The sequence below is a fragment of the Ascaphus truei genome, chromosome 1 (genome assembly GCF_040206685.1).
Source record: "Ascaphus truei isolate aAscTru1 chromosome 1, aAscTru1.hap1, whole genome shotgun sequence".
Taxonomy (NCBI): domain Eukaryota; kingdom Metazoa; phylum Chordata; class Amphibia; order Anura; family Ascaphidae; genus Ascaphus; species Ascaphus truei.
Window position 1 is genome coordinate 531,187,626 of NC_134483.1, and position 25,951 is coordinate 531,213,576.

Below are 25,951 nucleotides of genomic sequence, written 5' to 3' on the forward strand. Positions count from 1 at the left end.
ATACGCCAGGCATAAGCTCATGTTAAAATGGATGAGAAGTAAAGCGAGACCCACTGCTCATTTGCATGTTATTACCCAGAAGCCCTGGCTGCCGTGGCAGCACTGTTTGCTAACCGATAATGGGGAAGAACAGGGTTGCAGAGCTGTCCGAGACATGCAAATGTACCACAAGTAGTATTTTTATTTACTGTATGCAGAACAGCAAACTCAAGAGTTTATACAATGCTTTATCGTCTGCCATCACCATCATCTCGTGAAAACTGTTTTTGCTCTGGTGTGGTGCGTACCTGTGAGGTAACAGGAGGGCTGAGCACTTCCGCGGTGGTGTGTGGAATCATCAGGACAGGTTCACAGGGTACCTTTGTTCATTGGTTGCAGCGCCTCCAGTCAGCTTGGATCCTCTGGATAGTAGGATGGCCCAGACTGACACGTTTCTTTAGCCCAAGACAGTGAATCACTCGGATAGATGTTTCCATGGTATTTATTGTATGTTCAGGATCTTACAGCAGTGCATATCTTTCCTGGCTTCCCCTAATGAAGGTATTACTGATGGGGCTTGAGTCCCATACCAGGCCTTCTGCATGGTGCTCCTCCTTAGGCCTCCTAGTGAGACCCAGGGTAGCTGGTACTCACTCCACAGAGGGAGAAAAGTGACACGCCCACTTTTGGGAAAGTGCCAGTATTTATACCCTTGGATTGTGTTTGTAACCCTGACCCATAACAGAACAGGTCTGGATTCTGACAGGCCATCACATCAAGCATATGACACAACCAGTATCCACCCCTCAGGCTGACACTTTCTGGCTATTGCTAGGCCCACCCTTGGATACATCAAATGTATCTAAAGCTGCAATAGCACACAAGGCCTTTCTGAAGGAATTAACCAATCCACTGCCTGCACCCAACAGGACTTACACTGGTAGGGCCCAGGAAAACAAGTAGCGGCCTGGTTTACAGGTGGATAAACCAAATATCTGGCAATAGAAACTTCATTCGAGCAGATCCATGATGTTTTAAAGAGTTTCTTATAACAAACTATACTCGTCAGAGCAGAAATGGAATATAGCAATAAGGAAGTAATTGCTGAATGTGTTACATTTGGAAAATTGTATCAGTCGACAAAAGAAAACCTAGAATCCCCGATAACAAAAGAAGTCCACATGTCATTGCACAACAGGAATCATTCACACCCCAAGATGAATACCCTGCGGCAGGGGGCTCAACTCCAGGCCTCAAGCCCCTCCGCCAACAGGTCAGGTTTTCAGGATATCCCAGCTTCAGCACAGGTGGCTCAATCAGAGGCTCAGTCTTTGACTGAGCCTCTGATTGAGCCACCTGTGCTGAAGCAGGGACTGATTGAGCCACCTATGTCGAAGCAGGATATGCTGACAACTTGAGCTGTTGTGGGAGCTTGAGGACTGGAGTTCAGCACTTTGCCCCCCCCCGCCACCACGGGGTTTTTGTATTAAGGCCAAAGTGGAGCAAAAAACTGCACCACGTGTATCAAAGAAAAAAAACTATTGAGATCAGTTTTCTCTTATGATATTTTTTGTTAGCTCAAACTCCCACACCCACCACATGATGAACATATATTTATGTCAACCAGAGAGCTACTGAGCGTGGCAATGGTATACAACAAGAGACAGGGGGGTGCCCAATGCTACATCCAATTGACAAAACATATAAAGGCAGCCCTCGTTTTACAACGTTTCGCTTTACAACGAATGGCTTATCCAACGCTATGCAATGCATACCTATGTTCATTTTTACAACGCCAAAACGGCTTATCCAAGCTCTTTCGATGCTTTGCAAAGTTGTTTGTGTGTATATAATATATCATATAATATTATATTATACTATATAATATATTATATTATTAAATTACATGAGATATTATGCTATATTATATATATAATACAGTGTATACACTATATAATGTATGTGTGTGCTGCATATCTTATTGCCTGAGTAAAATATTTGGTGTATTTTAGTGTTAAAAATGCCTTCAGGAACGGAATCTTTCATTTAAACAGTGTTCCTATGGGAAAAGGTGTTTCGCTTTAAGATGTTTCGCTATCCAACGCCATTTTGAGTAACGCATTGTGTTGGATAACCGAGGACTGCCTGTATGATGAAAAGTATAAAGTACAATGATGCAGGAACAAGACCTATAATGGTTCTTCCCCTCTTACAGAGGTAAAAGGAAGGGTTCACAGTGTAGTGTAGTGTAGGACCATTAATTTGGTTATACCTTGACGTTGGTATGCAGGCTTATGACGCCTTTGGCCAAAGGGTTAACTAAATAACCAAGTATTTAATATTATTATTGAAGTATTTTACTTTATACTTTTCATCATATATGTTTTGTCAATTGGATGTAGCATTGGGCACCCCCTGTCTCTTGATATTTTTTGGTGCAATTGTTTTGACTCAGAATTGCATCACTTTTGCCTGGATACAAAGAGAATAAATGTACACATGAAGCCAAAGTTATTGCCCCCAGCGGTGGATTTGAAGATCCACCCTGGCATTCACTCAGTCACCCACCCAGCCACTCACCCACCCAGGCAGTCACGCACCCACCCACCCTGGCAGTCACTCAGTCACCCACCCACCCAGTCAAACCCAGGAGAGGGAAGACCCTGCTTTGTTTCATGGGCACACTTTACAACATTTTAAAACATACGCGCTTTAATAACCTATACTTTTCTATTCTTCTTTATTAACATGTGCTAAGTTTATTTGGGGTGTTAGAGTGAAACCTGTAACGTTGTTCTCCCACTAGTCATATCTCCGACAGTCAATAAATAAACTTCTCATTTTAATAAAAACCTGCTCAGCCTTATCTTAATAAAACCCTCTCGGTTTTATTTTTGGGCTGGAGTAAACCCTCAACCCCTTATCCCCAAGCGAGGGTGACCTGGGTAAGAACTGGGCAGCCCCTCCTGTTTATATTAGGAACCCCTTGACTGTTTCAGTTACCCTTTTCCTCCCTGTGCCTCATTTTACCTATCCTGGCCTGTGCTGAAGCAGGACCTAGGGGCAAGCTGCAAGAACGCTTTTCATGGTAGGGGTTTGACCGGAGCACTGCGCTTCAATGTAGTCGGGAATCTAACCTGAATCCCGGGTACGTTTTTGGGGTCTCCAGTAACTTTGGAACCCTGCTAAATAGACGCGAGGGGGGGGGGGGGGGGGGTGGGAAATGCTCCTTTCATTTGTCCGGGGCCCCATGATTTCTGTTGGCGGCCCTGCTTAGAAGATACGCAGCGCTATGTTTAGCTCCAGGGACCATGTGGTTCTCAGATACTGGTGTTCCTGCTCCCTATAGGGAAATCAAATAGCCAGCACAAGTCCCAAGGAGAACACAGCTAACCCCCCCCCCCCCCCCGGTAAGTTTCTTGGGAACGAGAGAGGGGGGAGTCAGTACATAGCACAGCACTATATAGCTTGGGAGGACCTACCGGCTTCGAAAGCCATAAAGAAAAATACCCAGTATTGCTGCTTTAAGGTTCCCATAAAACTATAATACATTGAAAATCTAAGTACTGCTAAATTTAACGTTGCACTTACATAGTTACATAGTTACTTAGTAGATGAGGTTGAAAAAAGACATAGGTCCATCAAGTTCAACCTATGCTAAATTTAGACAAAAGATACTTTATCCTATATCTATACTTACTTTTTTATCCCGAGGAAGGCAAACAAAAAACCCCATTAAGGGGAAAAATTAATTCCTTCCTGACTCCAAGAATTGGCAATCGGATTAATCCCTGGATCAACATCCTTCCCATGTATACTTATTTGGTATATCCCTGTATACCTTTCCCATCTAAAAAGATGTCCGACCTTTTTTTGAACAAATCTTTTGTATCTGCCATCACAGTCTCTATGGGTAATGAATTCCACATTTTAACTGCCCTTACTGTAAAGAACCCTTTCCTTTGTTGCTGGTGAAATTTCCTTTCCTCCAACCTTAAGGGATGGCCCCAAGTCCTTTGTACTGCCCGTGGGATGAATAGTTCTTTTGAAAGCTCCTTGTATTGTCCCTGAATATATTTGTATATAGTTATCATATCCCCTCTTAGACGCCTCTTTTCTAATGTAAATAAATCTAATTTAACTAGCCTCTCCTCATAAGTTAGAATGTCCATCCCCTTTATTAATTTGGTGGCTCTTCTCTGCACTCTCTCTAGTTCCATAATGTCTTTTCTTTGGATTGGTGCCCAAAATTGTATTCCATATTCAAGGTGTGGTCTTACTAATGCTTTGTAAAGGGGCATAATTATGTTTACTTCCCTTCCATCCATTGCCCGTTTGATGCAAGATAAGATCTTGTTTGCCTTTGCAGCTACTGCATGACATTGGGCACTATTGCTAAGCCTGCTGTCTACAAGCACTCCTAAATCCTTCTCCATCAAGGATTCCCCCAATATATCTCCATTTAATTTGCAAGTCACCTTTTTATTCTTGTATCCCAAATGCATAACCTTACATTTATCTGTATTAAACCTCATCTGCCATTTACCCGCCCACGTTTCCAGTCTCTCCAAGTCCTTCTGAAGAGAAATTACATCCTGCTCTGATTCTATTACCTTACACAATTTAGTATCATCAGCAAAGATGGAGACTTTGCTCTCGATCCCAACCTCAAGGTCATTAATAAACAAGTTAAAAAGCAGGGGTCCCAGTACCGATCCCTGAGGTACTCCACTCACGACTTTAGCCCAACCTGAAAAAGTTCTATTTATGACAACCCTCTGTTGTCTGTCCTTTAACCAGTTTTCAATCCAGGTGCATATATTATTACTGAGTCCAACTTTCTTTATTTTGTACACCAACCACTTGTGTGAAACTGTATCAAAAGCCTTTGCAAAATCTAAGTAGACCACGTCAACTGCATTACCCTGGTCTAAATTCCTACTTACCTCCTCAAAGAAACAAATAAGGTTAGTTTGGCAAAATCTATCCTTCATAAATCCATGCTGACTATTACTGATAATTTTGTTTTCCATTAGGTATTCCTGAATATTATCCCGTATTAAACCTTCAAGTAGTTTCCCTACTATTGAAGTCAGGCTTACAGGTCTGTAATTTCCCGGTTGTGATCTAGCTCCCTCTTTAAATATAGGCACCACATCTGCTTTACGCCAATCTTGTGGTACTGAGCCTGTGGAAATTGAGTCCTTGAATATTAAATATAATGGTTTTGCCTTATTTACTTTAATTTTTTCAAGTCGCTTATGAACTTCTTCCTCAGTTAACCAATTGTTCATTAATATGGAGGTTGTGGCTTCCTCCTGCGGCACTAGTATTGAACTTGATTCTTCCCGGGTAAACACAGAGGCAAAGAATTTGTTTAATACCTCAGCTTTTTCCTTATCTCCAATAATCTGCCTACCCATCTCACACTGAAAGGGTCCTATATTTTCTTTTCTCATTTTTTTGTTATTATGGTACTTACAACTGAAGTGTTATTTTAGTGGCCGCATTTAGTTCGGTCTGAGACACGACGTGAAATGGCGCCCTGCTTGAGAATATATATATATATATATATATATATATATACACATACACACACACACACACACACACACACACACACACACACACACACACACACACACACACACACACACACACACACACACTCTTAAACACGTAGGGCCCTCGGCTTGCCACGGTGCTCAGTTTCCCTTTTAGTAACAGGACAGTAAAACACACACACTTTTTAAGAACTATTTTTAATTGAAGCTACAAAGCTGTAGTGATTAAGCTGAACACTGTTATATGAGGAGGAGGTTAAATGTCAGTAAAGGAAACCAACAGCGAGATTTACTGGATGCAGAAGTATTCAGCCCCTTAGGTCAGTACTTGGTAGAAACACCTTTTGCAGACATTACTCCTATGAGTCTTTTTGGACCGGTCTCTCCTAGCTTTGCGCGGTAGGATGGGGACATTTTAGCCCATTCTTCACGGGGAAATCGATCCAGCTCTGGTAAGTTTGTTAAGGATCATCGATGGACGGTAAGCTTCCACTCTCGCCACAAATGTTTGACTGGATTCAAGTCAGGACTTTGACGGGGCCGCTCGAGAACATCCATTCTCTTCTTGTTCTTTCGCTCCAGTGTGGCTTTGTGCTTCGGGTCATTGTCCTGCTGACGTGTGAATTTCCTCCCCTGTGTCAGAGTCTTGGCTGAACTCAAACAGGTTTTTCCGCAAGGATTCGCCTGTACTCTGCACCATCCATTCTCCCCTCTATCCTGACCAGCTTCCCAGTCCCTGCTGAAGAGGAGCATCCCCATTACATGATGCTGCCACCGCCATGCTTGACAGCCGGGATGGTGGCGACTGCGTGATGTGCAGTGTTCAGCTTGCGCCAGACGCAACGTTTGGAATTTAGACCAAAAAGTTACATTTTTGTCTCGTCTGACCACAAAACCCTTTTTCCACATCTACAACACCATCTATATGCTTTTTCGCACACACAAAAATGTAACTTTTTGGTCTAAATTCCAAGCGTTATGTCTGGCGCAAGCCCAACACTGCATAACCTTTCACTGGTCTTTCCTTTGCGGACATTTACCCTCCTCCTCATATAACAGTGTTCAGTTTCACAACTACAGCTTTGCAGCTTAGAATAAAAATAGTTTAAAAAAAAAAATGCACATATATTATTTGTAATTCAACGACCTTATCGGTAGGGGGTGAATACTTCTGCACACCACTCAAATAAATATATATCCCCTCAACACGTGGAGAGAAACCTCTACACAAAAATGATGGGCACCCATGAGATACCTGGGAAATATGCCAATAGGAGTCATTAGAGCAGGTTTCAAATGTGCGAATAGTGGCTACCAGCAGGAAGTGCTTCCAGCAGGAAGTGCATACATTTACGGGCGAATATTAGTCTCGGCGGCGGTCACATGCCAGAAGAGAGCCAATAGGGTGGCTAGAATCCCCACTACAGGATATAGATGCTACAGACAGGGACCACGTTAGGCAGTAGGTGCCAGGAGAGGATAGGGGAAGGAGGTGCAGAGAGACAAGTAGCCTCTGTACTAGGCCAGAACCCCCTAGGCCCTGAGACATTGATTAAGCTTGTGGCTGCTTTAGGGACTGGCCCTAGGATAGGGAAGAGAAAAAAGAGAGAAAAGAGAAGAGAGAAGAAAGCGACACAGAGACTGAGATCTGGGACCAGGCCTAGTCAGATAGAGGAACCGTCATCAGGGTAGGACCACCCTTAAGGGACAATCGCTGCAGCGGAGTCCAGGACGTCGCTGAGGAGATCATGGATCGGCGGATCCTTTGTGAAGACATCTGCGGGCCCAGGTGCTGGGAGCACTGGGCAGGTATCGTTAATAAGTGCACCAACAAAGTTCACATACATAGTGGCAGCGCTGACCACAGCACAAGGGTGGGAAGGGTTGTACTGTGGACACGGTGTGGGGCACATGATGGTGGTGAACGCCTTGCAGGGTGCATGGGCAGTTGTACTTTTAGACACTATAGAGAATAGAGTGGTAAGAGTTATCTATGTACAGAAAATGCCAATTCCTTTTACAAGTGTCTGTATTCATTGTGATTGTGTCCTGTGAGGGGCTACTCCCACTCTGTTGGGATCCCTCCCAGGTGGAGGCGCTGCACCATATTGTAAGTAAATCACAGATTGCTTGACCGACAGGCACGCAATGTCATGCGCGCCCAGTATATCCAATGCCTAATGGTCCAAAACAGCACCACAAGTACCACTGACAGAGGCCGGCTGATTCCCTAACTAACGGCTGGAAAGGAGCAATGGGAAGAGCAGCCTCTAGCACGGCGTCTCTGCTCTACTTCTCTCACCCAGAACAGAAGAAGAGAAGACGCCAGTCAACAAAATCCATAACCAGCTGACTAATGACCAGTGGTCCCAAAGGAAAATCCAGGATTCCTAGAATGCGAACATAGTGTGTTTGGGTGTGAGTGAGACACACACACACACACCTCCAATGGAAGTCAGACGGACTCAACGCCACTTTACATGATGTTGGCTTTGGGGTGCCATTTCTTTTTCTTTTTTTTAAAGGAGGCCGGTCCTATGACTGCTATTATCGTACGCTGTATAGGAAGGAGTTATGCACCAGGGGAAAAAGAAAGTCACGGCTCCAAAAAGCGCATAATACTGAAAAGCACACATTTAGCACATAATCTCACTATTACAAAACAGGGAAGGATGAGCTCATCTTTCTAAACACGCAGAATTGAACAAGGACTTAAAAAATACAGAGATCGCCCACATTAGCAAAAGCGGATCTTCTCTGGAAGGCGAATTCACTTTTGCCGCTTGTCACAGCTACACCCTCTGTTTTTTCTCTCCCCAAGATGTTACGCTATGGCAGATCTACCGTACATGTAGGAAGCGAAGACCTGTGCCCAACTTACAACTTACTGCACATCTTAAATGTTTCTATTTTCCACAGCTCGTTATGAATTAATGAATCATGTCTTCTACTCACTACTGGAACCCCTACGAGGCTGCATACGGCTAGTCCCAGCAGATAAATCACTCGGCTAGAAGGTGAATCAATTCTTCAAAAACACTGCCCACACACTCATGAATGGATGCGTGTATTCATACGTATGTGCACGGTACACGCTGATTTACTAGAAGGGTGATGTGTGATCTAGAACTACGCCTGTATGTGTGCAACAGACGTTGTGAAAATATTCCTTCTGATCCAATTAATTTCAGCCAATGGAACCAATTACGATTTTGTATACAGAAACAAGTAGGCTACACCACCAAATAAATCTTCCTTCTTCCCCAGGGACCATAAGCCAGATATGCCTCAGGGGCATAGGGGCTTAATAAATTGCTCCCTCCGTCTCTGGGACTTATATTTCCTTTTGTAGAACAAATCACTCCTAATTTCCTCGTGGAAAGACCCACTGATTTGGATGTGTCGAGACACACACACACTCTCTCACACACTCTCTCACACACTCTCTCTCACACACTCTCTCTCACACACTCTCTCTCTCACACACTCTCTCTCACACACTCTCTCTCTCACACACTCACTCACACTCTCACACTCTCACACTCTCACACTCTCACACTCTCACACTCTCACACTCTCACACTCTCACACTCTCACACTCTCACACTCTCACACTCTCACACTCTCACACTCTCACACAGCTCCGTTCAAAACATGAGAATTCTGGAAACAACAGATATAGATAAAATATTCTTGCAGACACCAGTTATTTTGAGTGTTCTAATGACAAGATGAATATCAGAAGCCAAGGAAGGCAAAGACATACAATTAATAATAATTGTTACTGCTTCCAGCCAGATCACTATCGAAGGCTCATCTGAGATAGACAGTGCGCGCGTGCGGATAATTACTACCACAGGAAATTATTGTCCAATACAAATAAGTTCAAAATCCCAAGATGCAGAGTGCCTTTAGAGTTTTATTGGCAAAGCTTGGAAAATCATACAGTGTATATTTGTATTTGCCAGAAAACCATTACTTAGCCCTTAAAATGTACTAAATTACCTCAAAGGTAAAATACCATGGCTCGTTTTAAAGAGGATATCAAATTATTATTTAATAAATTATTTTTATGTAAGCACCACAGGTTGTACGTAAATAAACAAAAATAAACGTTTTATTTGCCGCACGGGACTAGGAAACCCTGAATTCTTGAGTGACATGCACAGCGATGGGACACGAGCGAGGGGCGCTACAGAAAGTGCGAGCGAGCGCATGACTTGTGAGGAGATCTTTACAACCTGCGCCATGCTCAGTCCCGCAGGGGGGCCCTCTCTCTTTCTTTCTACTTTGTAATAAATCCTGCGAGGTGGAAGGGATTCTCTTTGTTGTTGTACTCAGTCTGAAGGTTTGATTTTTTAGTGTGTATACATGCATGTGTGCGCGTGCGCGTGTAAAGTATACACGTCGGTGTGTATACACAACTGTGTTAAAAAAATTTTTACTGCTGTAAATAGCTACATATTTACTATGATTTTTTTATTCTGGACTGCGTGTGTGTGTGTGTGTGTGTGTGTGTGTGTGTGTGTGTGTGTGTGTGTGTGTGTGTGTGTGTGTGTGTGTGTGTGTGTGTGTGTGTATGCGTGTGGCTCAGTGAGTAAAGACCCAGACTGGCACTGAGCATCAATTCCCGGTGTCAGCTCCTTGTAACCTTGGGCAAGTCACTTAAACTCCCTGTGCCTCAGGCACCTGTAACAATGCTACGTGCTGCGTACCGCGCACTACACTGTCATTGTGAAGCACTTTGAGTCCCATTGGGACAAAAGCGCTATATGAAAGAGAGATATTATTATCAGTGGTCGACAAATCACCAAAAAATCTACTCGCCGAACAAAAAAATCTACTCGCCACCTAGTACCACACGTGTGCTGCTTGGGCCAATAGGAGCTCGCCACGATGTTAAATCCACTCGCCCGGGGCGTGCAAATGTATAGGTTTGTCGAACACTGATTATTATTATAAAATGCCTTGGGCCGTGCAGGACACATTATCAGGATGCAGCAACTAAATAATGAATAAAGGGCTCAAGAAACAGCCAGGCACGGCCACTTTATCTTCCCTCTAGAGTTTGTTCTGCTTCTTTTTGACCATTCTTTGCAGCTCTACACCGTGTAATGAGATCATGCTTGCACTCACGATAAAAATTACAATTGTGATTATATATATATATATATATATATATATATATATATATATATATATATATATATATATATATATATTTTTGTAATTTACAGGGTTCTCTTGCTCTCTTTGACAGCACGGAAGAAGCATGCGTGTAGCTGAGCGGTGTGTATTCCACACACACCCCCACGCCTGATTCTTTTACTGTTAGGTCCCACAGACACCAACCTCCTTGGATGGAAACCAGTGCTAATCAGGGGGGGTCCAATGCAACAACAACAAAAAAAGGGGGATTTAAATAGAAAGGTGCCGAGATATAGCTGTGACACCACGGAAATCTAGGAGGCTGTTGATGCTAACAATCAGTGAGACTGACATCAGATTGGTGAGAGGTCTGTGACACAGAAACTGAGGTTTGTTCTGGATTTTAAAACAATCCCCCTTGGAATTTCTTAAGAATCACAATGGGATTTCTTACTGTACTCCAGCACATTTGGGACCTAATGTTAATGGGAAAAACATACTCCTACTGTAAAGCTGCAGTTCAAGCAATATGCTACAGTACGTTTGTGTGTGTTTTGTTTTTTTAATATATCAGTTCTGTACTATGAGAAAATACTTGTAGCATTAAAAAAAAAAAAAAAACACTCTAAATTACATTTTTATGTATTTTAATGTAACAAGCTTTATGAAGTGCAACTTCTTTGCTGGCACGTTCAGGGTTTTCATGGGAAAAAATGCATTGCCTTGCAACGAAAAACCGTAACAAAAGTGACGTCACGCTGCTAATGGGCGCGCGCATACGCAGAAGAGCAGCTTGCAGGCCCCACCACGTATGCGCAGTACTGCCCTTGTCCACCAAGTACATTGGCGCTCCTTCCTCTTCCAGCACGCATGCGCACCGCGGTCCTCTGCGCATGCGCACCACGGACCTCTGCGCCTGCGCATGCGCACCACGGACCTCTGCGCATGCGCACCACGGACCTCTGCGCATGCGCACCACGGACCTCTGCGCATGCTCGTCACTGACCGAGAGGAGAGGAGCCGGGAACACCGAGCAGGGAGAGAGCGAGAGAGCCGGGTCATCCGAGATCCTGGTACTGACACACACACTGACACAGTCACAAACACACACAAGTAGAGTCACACACACAAGCGCGCAGTGTCACACGCGCGAAATTCACAGTTACTATAAATATATTAGTGCCGAGCACGTGCGTTCTAAGTCACACTTCGTGTTATGTCACTGAACTGGTGTTTTGATTTTTAATGAAAAATATCACCATCACAAATACAATGTGTGACAAAAGACAAAGAAGTTTCACTTAAAATGCGCGTGCTCGGCACAAACACCCTTTTTTTGTTTCTATAGCAACCATTTACAAAGTCACATCCCCTTCCTCTTCTGAAACAGGCTCTGACACACCCCTTTTTCAGCCCTGCCCTCTCTCTAACAGTGCACCAATTGTACCTCGTAAAGTTCCATGTGACTGTCTCCGTGGGTAGATTTTCATGAAGATTAAAGGAACTCTTTGTCTGTTACATGATGTGCAATATAAAAGGCATGTTCTTATCTACATCTTGTTAAACATACCTGCCCTCTCTCCCATTTTTATTCTGATACATACATCTTTGGAAGAAATAATTTTAAAAAATTTAAAACGTGTGCCATCTAACCTATGCCACATTCCTTGGTTTACTTTTGCCTAAGCCAGCAAGTGACGCAGTGCAGATGGCGAATAAAACTGCTCTCCTGCCAGAGGGCTCCGCCACGCTTTGCTGGCAGTGACGGGGTTAAAATGAATAATATTAAAACAGGATTAACAATAAATATACGTTTTTAAAAGCCACCTGCGGCAGCGGTGCGCGGAGCGCGCCGGGTTTCCTGGGAGCTGATCGGAGCGTCCGTGAGAACAATAACATTGCGCTCAATGTCTGCTGCGGAGAGCTAACAATCTAACTGAGGGGTCTCAGACACAGGGAGATAAAGGGGACCTGCCCAAGGTCAAAGAGAGAGGACACAGACATTGAAACCGGACACAGCCTCATTTCTAAGGCTCTTGCCACCAAGCTGCTCATTCGGCCCATATTTGATAACCACAGTCACTATATTCCTCGAGACCACATCGTTTATTTATGTAGTTGACCTCTGACATCATCAATTGTGTGCGAGATATATATATATATATATATATCTATATATATCTATATATATAGATATATATATATATATCTATATATATCTATATATATATAGATATATATCTATATATCGAGAAAGCCACACAGCTCTCGCCGCAACTATTCATTTAATTGTGGACGTCAGGCGATTTCCATCATCTTTTGTCTTTTAATTGGCAGAAATCTTATCTTGACGCACCCTGTTTGGGGGGGGGGGAACCCCCTCTAACTTTTTTAAACGATTACAAACTCAGTAATGCCAGCATCCCGGAGCCCTCGGGGCCCTGCCGGGGTCAGGCTTGCTCAGGAGGTCAGCAGACAACGGAACCCCTTATATGGGCTTCCTCTTGGGTGACCCTTGGCCATTCACTCCCCAAACACCTGGTCGGGGGTCCCCAGAACAGAAAGTGCTGCAGGTCATGTTAGGTTCAAATTTACATTTCCAGATGGCTTGAAGCCCATGGTCTAAAGGTAGGAATGGCCAACTCCAGTCCTCTGAGCCACCTGTGCTGAAGCAGGGATATTCTGACAACCTCACCAACAGGTGAGGTTGTCACAATATCCCTGCTTCAGCACAGGTGGCTCAATCAGAGGCTCAGTCTTCGACTGAGCCTCTGATTGAGCCACCTGCGCTGAAGCAGAAACTGATTGAGCCACCTGCGCTGAAGCAGGGATTTCCTGAAACCCTGACCTGCTGGTGGCCCTTGAGGACTGGAGTCGGCCGCCCCCTGGTGCGCGGGACGGAATAACACTGCGGTGACCCCGCCAGCATTGTACCTTCGATCTCCTCCTCCATGTGCTGCGCCCTCCTCTGAGCCATCATTCTGTTGACGTTCCGCCGGCGCCTCGGCATCCCCTCGCCGCGCTCCTCCGGCTGGACCCGGAGCCGTGCCGCGGCCGCCACGGCCACATCCTGCTGGTGATCTCGGTCCGCTAGAATGAAAGAGAAAAAGTTAGGCAAACGGCCGGTCAGCGGGTGACCCGCTCCTGCACTGAGCCGCCGGTTCCTCCGGCAGCGACGGGGCGATATTTGCAAGATGAAGGGCACAATGAAATCAATCTGCTGCCATTTTTTGCTCCCACAATACTTTGAAACACAAACAGCGTTGGTTTCAAAGCTGCAATTCAAGCAATATCCTACATGTGGTTTTTTTTTTTAATAAATCAGTTCTGCACTATGAGAAAATACTTGGACCATTTACTAAAAATAAAAAATAAAACAATTTGAAAGATTGTTTTCCTGTATTCTAATGTAGCAAGCATTTGTGTTCCAGAAGCAACCATTTATAAAGTCACATCCCCTTCCCCTTCTGAAACAGCATCACATTTTTGAACCCTGCCCTCTCTCCCTCTCTAGCAGTGAACCAATTGAATCTAGTGCCTGCCTGGTCACATGATCTCCCTCACAGAACTTTGGCTGTCAGTGCAGCAGAAGAGGACCCAAGCAAGATGCATTTAGTGAACCCCCGAGCCGAATCTTCAGCGATCGATTACAGGAGCACGGATCGATCAGCAACTTAGCTAATCACTTGTCAGTGTGTAGATTGTATTGATGCACATATTCAAATGGGGGGGGGGGGGGGAAACAGCTTGAACTGCATCATTAAAGCAGCAATCACCGCAGAAGCCATAGCTCGTATAAATGTTAGTCTCGGTGTGTGTGTGATTATATATATATTCCGTGTTAAAAATCCTAATTGCTAATGTCCTCTTTCCTCATCGTTACACTGCACTGGGTTTTGGCGAGAGCTCCATTTTACACGTCCTATTTCAAACGCATGTGTCTGCCTGACCAGAGAAGATTTAAAAAAATAAAAATAGCGCTGGAAAGGGCAAGACAAAGTCTCAAAGTATCGCAATAAAAGATGGCGATCAGCACGTACTTTTTGCTTTAACGACTTTTTTTTTAAAAGATCGCAGCAGTAACATAAATTACAAAAATATCAATATAATTAGCTTCCTGCAAAGATTAAATCAGACTTAAAATGCAATGCTTAAGTATTTGCTTCCTGTGAAAAAATACATGTTTCTATTTCCTTTGGATCTATGTAATTGTAATATTTTCTAACAATTATTGGTATTACACTTTATCTCTGAAAACGACAGTAATTGCGCTTCAATTAAGGCTGCGTTTATAGGGAGGGCGGCCTCAGCCAGACAAAGCAACAACAGGGGACATCAACTTCAACAATGTACTTGTACATAAAAGCAGTTAGGAAACAGTCTTATACCTGCCCGCATCTACCCCCCTGCCCACCAGGCTGCCCACATCTACCCCCTGCCTGCATCTACCCCCCTGCCCACCAGGCTGCCCGCATCTACCGCCATGCCTGCATCTACCCCCCTGCCCACCAGGCTGCCCACATCTACCCCCTGCCTGCATCTACCCCCCTGCCCACCAGGCTGCCCGCATCTACCGCCATGCCTGCATCTACCCCCCCTGCCCACCAGGCTGCCCGCATCTACCGCCATGCCTGCATCTACCCCCCCTGCCCACCAGGCTGCCCGCATCTACCCCCCTGCCCACCAGCATCTACCCCCTACCCACCAGGCTGCCCGCATCTACCCCCCTGCCCACCAGCATCTACCCCCTGCCCACCAGCATCTACCCCCTACCCACCAGGCTGCCCGCATCTACCGCCATGCCTGCATCTACCCCCCTGCCCACCAGGCTGCCCGCATCTACCCCCCTGCCCACCAGCATCTACCCCCTGCCCACCATGCTGCCTGCATCTACACCCCTGCCCACATCTACCCTCTACCTACCAGCATCTACCTCCCTGCCCACCATATAATTAGCTTCCTGCAAAGATTAAATCAGACTTAAAATGCAATGCTTAAGTATTTGCTTCCTGTGAAAAAATACATGTTTCTATTTCCTTTGGATCTATGTAATTGTAATATTTTCTAACAATTATTGGTATTACTCTTTATCTCTGAAAACGACAGTAATTGCGCTGCAATTAAGGCTGCGTTTATAGGGAGGGCGGCCTCAGCCAGACAAAGCAACAACAGGGGACATCAACTTCAACAATGTACTTGTACATAAAAGCAGTTAGGAAACAGTCTTATACCTGCCCGCATCTACCCCCCTGCCCACCAGGCTGCCCACATCTACCCCCTGCCTGCATCTACCCCCCTGCCCACCAGGCTGCCCGCATCTACCGCCATGCCTGCATCTACCCCCCTGCCCACCAGGCTGCCCACATCTACCCCCTGCCTGCATCTACCCCCCTGCCCACCAGGCTGCCCGCATCTACCGCCATGCCTGCATCTACCCCCCTGCCCACCAGGCTGCCCGCATCTACCCCCCTGCCTGCATCTACCCCCCTGCCCACCAGCATCTACCCCCTACCCACCAGGCTGCCCGCATCTACCCCCCTGCCCACCAGCATCTACCCCCTGCCCACCAGCATCTACCCCCTACCCACCAGGCTGCCCGCATCTACCGCCATGCCTGCATCTACCCCCCTGCCCACCAGGCTGCCCGCATCTACCCCCCTGCCCACCAGCATCTACCCCCTGCCCACCATGCTGCCTGCATCTACACCCCTGCCCACATCTACCTTCTACCTACCAGCATCTACCTCCCTGCCCACCAGGCTGCCCGCATCTACCCCCCCCCCCCCCACCAGGCTGTCCACATCTACCCCCCTGCCCAAATCTACTCTCCTGCCCGCCAGCATCTACCCTATGGCCCACCAGGCTGCCCGCATCTACCCCCTGCCTACCAGCATCTACCTCCCTGCCCACATCTACCCCAATGGCCAAATCTACTCACCTGCCCACCAGCATCTACCCCCTGCCAACCATACTGCTCGCATCTACCCCCCTGCCCAAATCTACCCCCTGTCCGCCAGGCTGCCTGCATCTACCTCCTGCCCACCAGCATCTATCCCCTGCCCACATCTACCCCAATGCCCAAATCTACCCACCAGCATCTACCCCCTGCCCACCATACTGCTCGCATCTACCCCCCTGCCCAAATCTACCCTGTCCGCCTGGCTGCCTGCATCTACCTCCTGCCCACCAGCATCTATCCCCTGCCCACCAGGCTGCTCGCATCTATGCCCACAAGGCTGCCGCATCTACCCCCTGCCCACAAGGCTGCCCGCATCTACCCCCTGCCTACCAGCATCTACCCCCTGCCCACAAAGCTGCCCGCATCTACCCCCTGCCTACCAGCATCTACCCCGACCACAAGGCTGCCCGCATCTACCCCCTGCCTACCAGCATGTACCCCCTGCCCACAAAAGCTGCCCGTATCTACCCCCTGCCTACCAGCATCTACCACCTGCCCACCAGGCTGACCGCATCTACCGCTACGTGGTAATCCACTGCTCACCCTACCCCCTGCCCACATCACCCCACCTGCCCAACAGACTGCCCGCACCCCGCAGTCCTGGGCTCCGGGAATGCTGTCAAAGGGCCTGGCCAGAGGAAAGCTACGGCCTCGTCCATGGTAAGCGCTTGCTTGCTGAAGCGTGCTGACGCTCGCTCATGCTTGGCACTGAGCCGCTACAGCCGCAATTAGAGCGGCTTTAGTAGGGGCTCACCTGCGCTTCCGCAAGCGTAGATCTTAGCAGATTTTTACATTCACGCGCTTGCCGGCGCGCATGGCCGGTCACGTGAGCGGTTTGCCCAATGAGGGTGAACCAGCTCCGCGACGTCACTGGCCCGCCCCCGCCCCCTGACGGCGCGCAGGGCAAGCAACCGCAAGGCCAGGGAAAGCACCCGCTTTCCCTGAGCCTCAGCGCGCCTCAGCACGCAAGCGAAGAGCCTGGCCGAGGCTTTTAGTCTCTCCTATTCTTAGCCAACCTGCTTACTTTAAACCAACTATAAAATATACTTATATGTATCAGATTCAGGTTAAAAAAAAGAAATTAGCAAGGGGCAATCACTTAACGTCACTGACATTAGTACCCTTTATTCCCAGGACAGACTGCCCCATTAAACATGCCACTGCGAGTCGTTCACGCTGACCTTAGGGGGAATAACCCTTTAATCTTTCTTCCCCCAAAAGGAACAGCAGCATGTTTATATTGGGGAGGCGTGGCGGACGTGTCACCAGGCTGGTTCGCCCTCATTGGCTGAACCGCTCACGTGCTGCGGCCGCCGCGCGGAAAAAAAACGAATTCACTTGTAGCTTGAAAAATCTGCCGCGGTCACTCTGCATCGCGTCCACGCGCACAATGGCCGGCCTGATACGGCTGCTGCAGGTTGTTCGCGCAGCGCGTGAAATCACACACATACCGTCACGTCACTATAATCGCAGCCGAAGGCTCACATCAGGGCTATTATTGTTATTGTGTACTCGGATTGAGGCTGGACGGGGATAAAAAGGTATTTTTCTACCACGTCTTTATTTACAAATGACTTATTTATTGTAACTTTACATATAAACTCCTGTTTGTCGTCGGGTGAGGATTCCAACACATTTTCCCCATCAAAAACTATTGCCGCTTTTAACCAATGAATCCCTATCACTGCCACAGGATTCATTTTATTTATACAAAAAAAATGTGTTACCAGGAAGTAATACATTGAGAGTTACCTCTCGTTCTCAAGCATGGGGTACACGGCAACCGTGGTGATCACTCAACCCCATGAGATCTGCAGCAGGGCTGGGAAATTTGAACACGTCTGAATATTATCAGCAGATGGTAACACAACTCCTGAGACATAGGCATTTCTGGGGGTCATTAACTCTTAAGTACCCTATTGATTGACACTAAAAAGGCATGCAGGGGAAGATGCAGGAGACATTGGGGCTTTATGTTTCAAATCCCAGCAAAAAATCGTTATTTTTTTTCGGAAACTTGCGCCGATACCTGCGACAGGCAGCGCCTACGTATTCATTTTGCTTGCGCCATTTCCGGAGACTTCTGCGTCTGCCTGCGACGAGAGGCGGGATTGATGGAGTGGGAGGAGTTAGGGAAAGGTTATATATTGCATCTTAGCCAAGGCCTGTGTGTGAAGGAAAGGTGCGACTTGTGTTGCTTTTCTTGATTGTTTTCTGCATTGGTTTCGACAACCCTGGGATGTAGCTGCTACAGCAGGGGCGGCCAGCTCCAGTCCTCAAGGGCCACCAACAGGTCAGGTTTGAAGGATATCCCTGCTTCAGTACAGGTGGCTCAATCGAAAAACTGCACCACCTGTGCTGAAGCAGGGATGTCCTGAAAACCTGACCTGTTGGTGGAGCTTGAGGACTGGAGTTGCCAGCCCCTGCTCTCATAGGTTTCAGTGTTAGAGTGCCCCCTGCCCATTAATATGCGTGCTCCCCCCTCCTTGGATATGAGGGGGTATTAAGACCCGGCTCACCTTGCTCCGCCCGGCCCCTGATCCTAGCAGCGAACAGAAGCAGAACGGCCAGTAGCGCGGCAGCTACAATGTACAGAACGGGTTCCATTGTACACGTCACAATCCCCGGACACGCCCCCCTCTGTGAGCTCACAGGACCAGGGTAGGAAGCAACCAAACACAGAAGGTGGGGAGGGGGGTGAAAGATGGGGGGTGTAACCACTTAATATTTCTAATTTTCTTGGCTTTTGACACAGAAGAAAAAAATATTTCATAGGATAATTTGCCCGAGGTTTAAAATCTCATTTTATCTGTTGGTTTTAGGACTGAAATTAGTTCTGAAATAAATCCCCCCTCCCTCTTACTGGTGCTATGGTTCTTCCTATTAGTTTTGTGTTTTAAAGAGCTCTGTTTCATATAAGTGGCTGGGTAGGGAGGGAGATGAATATATCCTAGCAGTGGCTGGGTAGGAAGGGAGATGAATGTATCCTAGCAGTGGCTGGGTAGGGAGGGGGATGAATGTATCAGAGCAGTGGCTGGGTAGGGAGGGAGATGAATGTATCCTAGCAGTGGCTGGGTAGGGAGGGATATGAATTTATCCTAGCAATGGCTGGGTAGGGAGGGGATGAATGTATCAGAGCAGTGGCTGGGTAGGGAGGGAGATGAATGTATCAGAGCAGTGGCTGGGTAGGGAGGGAGATGAATGTATCAGAGCAGTGGCTGGGTAGGGAGGGAGATGAATGTATCCTAGCAGTGGCTGGGTGGGGAGGGAGATGAATGTATCAGAGCAGTGGCTGGGTGGGGAGGGAGATGAATGTATCCTAGCAGTGGCTGGGTAGGGAGGGAGATGAATGTATCCTAGCAGTGGCTGGGTGGGGAGGGGGATGAATGTATCAGAGCAGTGGCTGGGTGGGGAGGGAGATGAATGTATCAGAGCAGTGGCTGGGTAGGGAGGGAGATGAATGTATCAGAGCAGTGGCTGGGTGGGGAGGGAGATGAATGTATCCTAGCAGTGGCTGGGTAGGGAGGGGGATGAATGTATCCTAGCAGTGGCTGGGTAGGGAGGGAGATGAATGTATCAGAGCAGTGGCTGGGTAGGGAGGGAGATGAATGTATCAGAGCAGTGGCTGAGTAGGGAGGGGAGATGAATGTATCCTAGCAGTGGCTGGGTAGGGAGGGGAGATGAATGTATCCTAGCAGTGGCTGGGTGGGGAGGGAGATGAATGTATCAGAGCAGTGGCTGGGTGGGGAGGGAGATGAATGTATCCTAGCAGTGGCTGGGTAGGGAGGGAGATGAATGTATCAGAGCAGTGGCTGGGTGGGGAGGGAGATGAATGTATCAGAGCAGTGGCTGGGTGGGGAGGGAGATGAATGTATCAGAGCAGTGGCTGGGTAGGGAGGGAGATGAATGTATCAGAGCAGTGGCTGGGTAGGGAGGGAGATGAATGTATCAGAGCAGTGGCTGGGTGGGGAGGGAGATGAATGTATCAGAGCAGTGGCTGGGTAGGGAGGGGGATGAATGTATCCTAGCAGTGGCTGGGTAGGGAGGGAGATGAATGTATCAGAGCAGTGGCTGGGTGGGGAGGGAGATGAATGTATCAGAGCAGTGGCTGGGTAGGGAGGGAGATGAATGTATCCTAGCAGTGGCTGGGTAGGGAGGGAGATGAATGTATCAGAGCAGTGGCTGGGTAGGGAGGGGGATGAATGTATCCTAACAGTGGCTGGGTAGGGAGGGAGATGAATGTATCCTAGCAGTGGCTGGGTGGGGAGGGAGATGAATGTATCAGAGCAGTGGCTGGGTAGGGAGGGAGATGAATGTATCAGAGCAGTGGCTGGGTAGGGAGGGGATGAATGTATCCTAGCAGTGGCTGGGTAGGGAGGGGATGAATGTATCAGAGCAGTGGCTGGGTAGGGAGGGAGATGAATGTATCAGAGCAGTGGCTGGGTAGGGAGGGGATGAATGTATCCTAGCAGTGGCTGGGTAGGGAGGGAGATTAATGTATCAGAGCAGTGGCTGGGTAGGGAGGGAGATGAATGTATCCTAGCAGTGGCTGGGTAGGGAGGGGATGAATGTATCCTAGCAGTGGCTGGGTGGGGAGGGAGATGAATGTATCCTAGCAGTGGCTGGGTAGGGAGGGAGATGAATGTATCAGAGCAGTGGCTGGGTAGGGAGGGAGATGAATGTATCCTAGCAGTGGCTGGGTGGGGAGGGAGATGAATGTATCCTAGCAGTGGCTGGGTAGGGAGGGAGATGAATGTATCCTAGCAGTGGCTGGGTAGGGAGGGAGATGAATGTATCAGAGCAGTGGCTGGGTAGGGAGGGAGATGAATGTATCCTAGCAGTGGCTGCGTGGGGAGGGAGATGAATGTATCAGAGCAGTGGCTGGGTGGGGAGGGAGATGAATGTATCAGAGCAGTGGCTGGGTAGGGAGGGAGATGAATGTATCAGAGCAGTGGCTGGGTAGGGAGGGAGATGAATGTATCAGAGCAGTGGCTGGGTAGGGAGGGAGATGAATGTATCAGAGCAGTGGCTGGGTGGGGAGGGAGATGAATGTATCCTAGCAGTGGCTGGGTAGGGAGGGAGATGAATGTATCAGAGCAGTGGCTGGGTAGGGAGGGAGATGAATGTATCCTAGCAGTGGCTGCGTGGGGAGGGAGATGAATGTATCAGAGCAGTGGCTGGGTGGGGAGGGAGATGAATGTATCAGAGCAGTGGCTGGGTAGGGAGGGAGATGAATGTATCAGAGCAGTGGCTGGGTAGGGAGGGAGATGAATGTATCAGAGCAGTGGCTGGGTAGGGAGGGAGATGAATGTATCAGAGCAGTGGCTGGGTGGGGAGGGAGATGAATGTATCCTAGCAGTGGCTGGGTAGGGAGGGAGATGAATGTATCCTAGCAGTGGCTGGGTAGGGAGGGAGATGAATGTATCAGAGCAGTGGCTGGGTGGGGAGGGAGATGAATGTATCAGAGCAGTGGCTGGGTGGGGAGGGAGATGAATGTATCCTAGCAGTGGCTGGGTAGGGAGGGAGATGAATGTATCCTAGCAGTGGCTGGGTAGGGAGGGGGATGAATGTATCAGAGCAGTGGCTGGGTGGGGAGGGAGATGAATGTATCAGAGCAGTGGCTGGGTAGGGAGGGAGATGAATGTATCAGAGCAGTGGCTGGGTAGGGAGGGAGATGAATGTATCAGAGCAGTGGCTGGGTAGGGAGGGAGATGAATGTATCCTAGCAGTGGCTGGGTAGGGAGGGAGATGAATGTATCAGAGCAGTGGCTGGGTGGGGAGGGAGATGAATGTATCAGAGCAGTGGCTGGGTAGGGAGGGAGATGAATGTATCAGAGCAGTGGCTGGGTAGGGAGGGAGATGAATGCATCAGAGCAGTGGCTGGGTAGGGAGGGGATGAATGTATGAGAGCAGTGGCTGGGTAGGGAGGGAGATGAATGTATCATAGCAGTGGCTGGGTGGGGAGGGAGATGAATGTATCCTAGCAGTGGCTGGGTAGGGAGGGAGATGAATGCATCAGAGCAGTGGCTGGGTAGGGAGGGAGATGAATGTATCAGAGCAGTGGCTGGGTAGGGAGGGGAGATGAATGTATCCTAGCAGTGGCTGGGTAGGGAGGGGATGAATGTATCCTAGCAGTGGCTGGGTAGGGAGGGAGATGAATGTATCCTAGCAGTGGCTGGGTGGGGAGGGAGATGAATGTATCAGAGCAGTGGCTGGGTGGGGAGGGAGATGAATGTATCAGAGCAGTGGCTGGGTAGGGAGGGAGATGAATGTATCAGAGCAGTGGCTGGGTGGGGAGGGAGATGAATGTATCAGAGCAGTGGCTGGGTAGGGAGGGGAGATGAATGTATCAGAGCAGTGGCTGGGTAGGGAGGGAGATGAATGTATCAGAGCAGTGGCTGGGTAGGGAGGGAGATGAATGTATCAGAGCAGTGGCTGGGTGGGGAGGGAGATGAATGTATCAGAGCAGTGGCTGGGTGGGGAGGGAGATGAATGTATCAGAGCAGTGGCTGGGTGGGGAGGGAGATGAATGTATCAGAGCAGTGGCTGGGTAGGGAGGGAGATGAATGTATCCTAGCAGTGGCTGGGTGGGGAGGGAGATGAATGTATCAGAGCAGTGGCTGGGTAGGGAGGGAGATGAATGTATCCTAGCAGTGGCTGGGTAGGGAGGGGGATGAATGTATCAGAGCAGTGGCTGGGTGGGGAGGGAGATGAATGTATCAGAGCAGTGGCTGGGTAGGGAGGGAGATGAATGTATCCTAGCAGTGGCTGGGTGGGGAGGGAGATGAATGTATCCTAGCAGTGGCTGGGTAGGGAGGGAGATGAATGTATCAGAGCAGTGGCTGGGTGGGGAGGGAGATGAATGTATCAGAGCAGTGGCTGGGTGGGGAGGGAGATGAATGTATCAGAGCAGTGGCTGGGTGGGGAGGGAGATGAATGTATCAGAGCAGTGGCTGGGTAGGGAGGGAGATGAATGTATCAGAGCAGTGGCTGGGTAGGGAGGGAGATGAATGTATCAGAGCAGTGGCTGGGTAGGGAGGGAGATGAATGTATCAGAGCAGTGGCTGGGTAGGGAGGGAGATGAATGTATCAGAGCAGTGGCTGGGTAGGGAGGGGGATGAATGTATCAGAGCAGTGGCTGGATAGGGAGGGAGATGAATGTATCAGAGCAGTGGCTGGGTGGGGAGGGAGATGAATGCATCAGAGCAGTGGCTGGGTAGGGAGGGAGATGAATGTATCAGAGCAGTGGCTGGGTGGGGAGGGAGATGAATGCATCAGAGCAGTGGCTGGGTGGGGAGGGAGATGAATGTATCAGAGCAGTGGCTGGGTGGGGAGGGAGATGAATGTATCAGAGCAGTGGCTGGGTGGGGAGGGAGATGAATGTATCAGAGCAGTGGCTGGGTAGGGAGGGAGATGAATGTATCAGAGCAGTGGCTGGGTGGGGAGGGAGATGAATGTATCAGAGCAGTGGCTGGGTAGGGAGGGAGATGAATGTATCCTAGCAGTGGCTGGGTAGGGAGGGAGATGAATGTATCCTAGCAGTGGCTGGGTAGGGAGGGAGATGAATGTATCAGAGCAGTGGCTGGGTGGGGAGGGAGATGAATGTATCAGAGCAGTGGCTGGGTAGGGAGGGAGATGAATGTATCACAGCAGTGGCTGGGTGGGGAGGGAGATTAATGTATCAGAGCAGTGGCTGGGTAGGGAGGGAGATGAATGTATCCTAGCAGTGGCTGGGTAGGGAGGGAGATGAATGTATCAGAGCAGTGGCTGGGTGGGGAGGGAGATGAATGTATCAGAGCAGTGGCTGGGTAGGGAGCGAGATGAATGTATCCTAGCAGTGGCTGGGTAGGGAGGGAGATGAATGTATCCTAGCAGTGGCTGGGTGGGGAGGGAGATGAATGTATCACAGCAGTGGCTGGGTAGGGAGGGAGATGAATGTATCACAGCAGTGGCTGGGTGGGGAGGGAGATGAATGTATCAGAGCAGTGGCTGGGTAGGGAGGGAGATGAATGTATCCTAGCAGTGGCTGGGTAGGGAGGGAGATGAATGTATCAGAGCAGTGGCTGGGTGGGGAGGGAGATGAATGTATCAGAGCAGTGGCTGGGTAGGGAGGGAGATGAATGTATCCTAGCAGTGGCTGGGTAGGGAGGGAGATGAATGTATCCTAGCAGTGGCTGGGTAGGGAGGGAGATGAATGTATCAGAGCAGTGGCTGGGTGGGGAGGGAGATGAATGTATCAGAGCAGTGGCTGGGTGGGGAGGGAGATTAATGTATCAGAGCAGTGGCTGGGTAGGGAGGGAGATGAATGTATCAGAGCAGTGGCTGGGTAGGGAGGGGGATGAATGTATCAGAGCAGTGGCTGGGTAGGGAGGGAGATGAATGTATCCTAGCAGTGGCTGGGTAGGGAGGGAGATGAATGTATCAGAGCAGTGGCTGGGTAGGGAGGAGATGAATGTATCAGAGCAGTGGCTGGGTGGGGAGGGAGATGAATGTATCAGAGCAGTGGCTGGGTAGGGAGGGAGATGAATACATCAGAGCAGTGGCTGGGTAGGGAGGGAGATGAATACATCAGAGCAGTGGCTGCGTAGGGAGGGAGATGAATGTATCAGAGCAGTGGCTGGGTAGGGAGGGAGATGAATGTATCAGAGCAGTGGCTGGGTAGGGAGGGAGATGAATGTATCAGAGCAGTGGCTGGGTGGGGAGGGAGATGAATGTATCAGAGCAGTGGCTGGGTAGGGAGAGGGATGAATGTATCCTAGCAGTGGCTGGGTGGGGAGGGAGATGAATGTATCAGAGCAGTGGCTGGGTAGGGAGGGGGATGAATGTATCAGAGCAGTGGCTGGGTAGGGAGGGAGATGAATGTATCCTAGCAGTGGCTGGGTAGGGAGGGAGATGAATGTATCCTAGCAGTGGCTGGGTAGGGAGGGAGATGAATGTATCAGAGCAGTGGCTGGGTAGGGAGGGAGATGAATGTATCAGAGCAGTGGCTGGGTAGGGAGGGAGATGAATGTATCAGAGCAGTGGCTGGGTAGGGAGGGAGATGAATGTATCAGAGCAGTGGCTGGGTAGGGAGGGAGATGAATGTATCAGAGCAGTGGCTGGGTAGGGAGGGAGATGAATGTATCCTAGCAGTGGCTGGGTAGGGAGGGAGATGAATGTATCAGAGCAGTGGCTGGGTAGGGAGGGGGATGAATGTATCAGAGCAGTGGCTGGGTAGGGAGGGAGATGAATGTATCAGAGCAGTGGCTGGGTGGGGAGGGAGATGAATGTATCAGAGCAGTGGCTGGGTAGGGAGGGAGAT

General features: G+C 48.7%; 1 protein-coding gene across 1 annotated transcript in view; it reads right to left on the bottom strand.

Annotated features, from left to right (window-relative positions):
* DDRGK1 (DDRGK domain containing 1) overlaps positions 1–19,294 on the bottom strand; it is an 82,225-nt gene extending 62,931 nt beyond the window's left edge. The window contains exons 1-2 of the mRNA XM_075572641.1: positions 19,170–19,294; positions 13,626–13,781 (exon numbers count right to left, since the gene is read on the bottom strand). Of these exons, the coding sequence (XP_075428756.1) occupies positions 13,626–13,781; positions 19,170–19,257 (244 nt within the window). The 5' untranslated portion in view covers positions 19,258–19,294. The remainder of the gene's footprint in view (positions 1–13,625; positions 13,782–19,169) is intronic.
* Between the last annotated feature and the right edge of the window lie 6,657 nt (positions 19,295–25,951).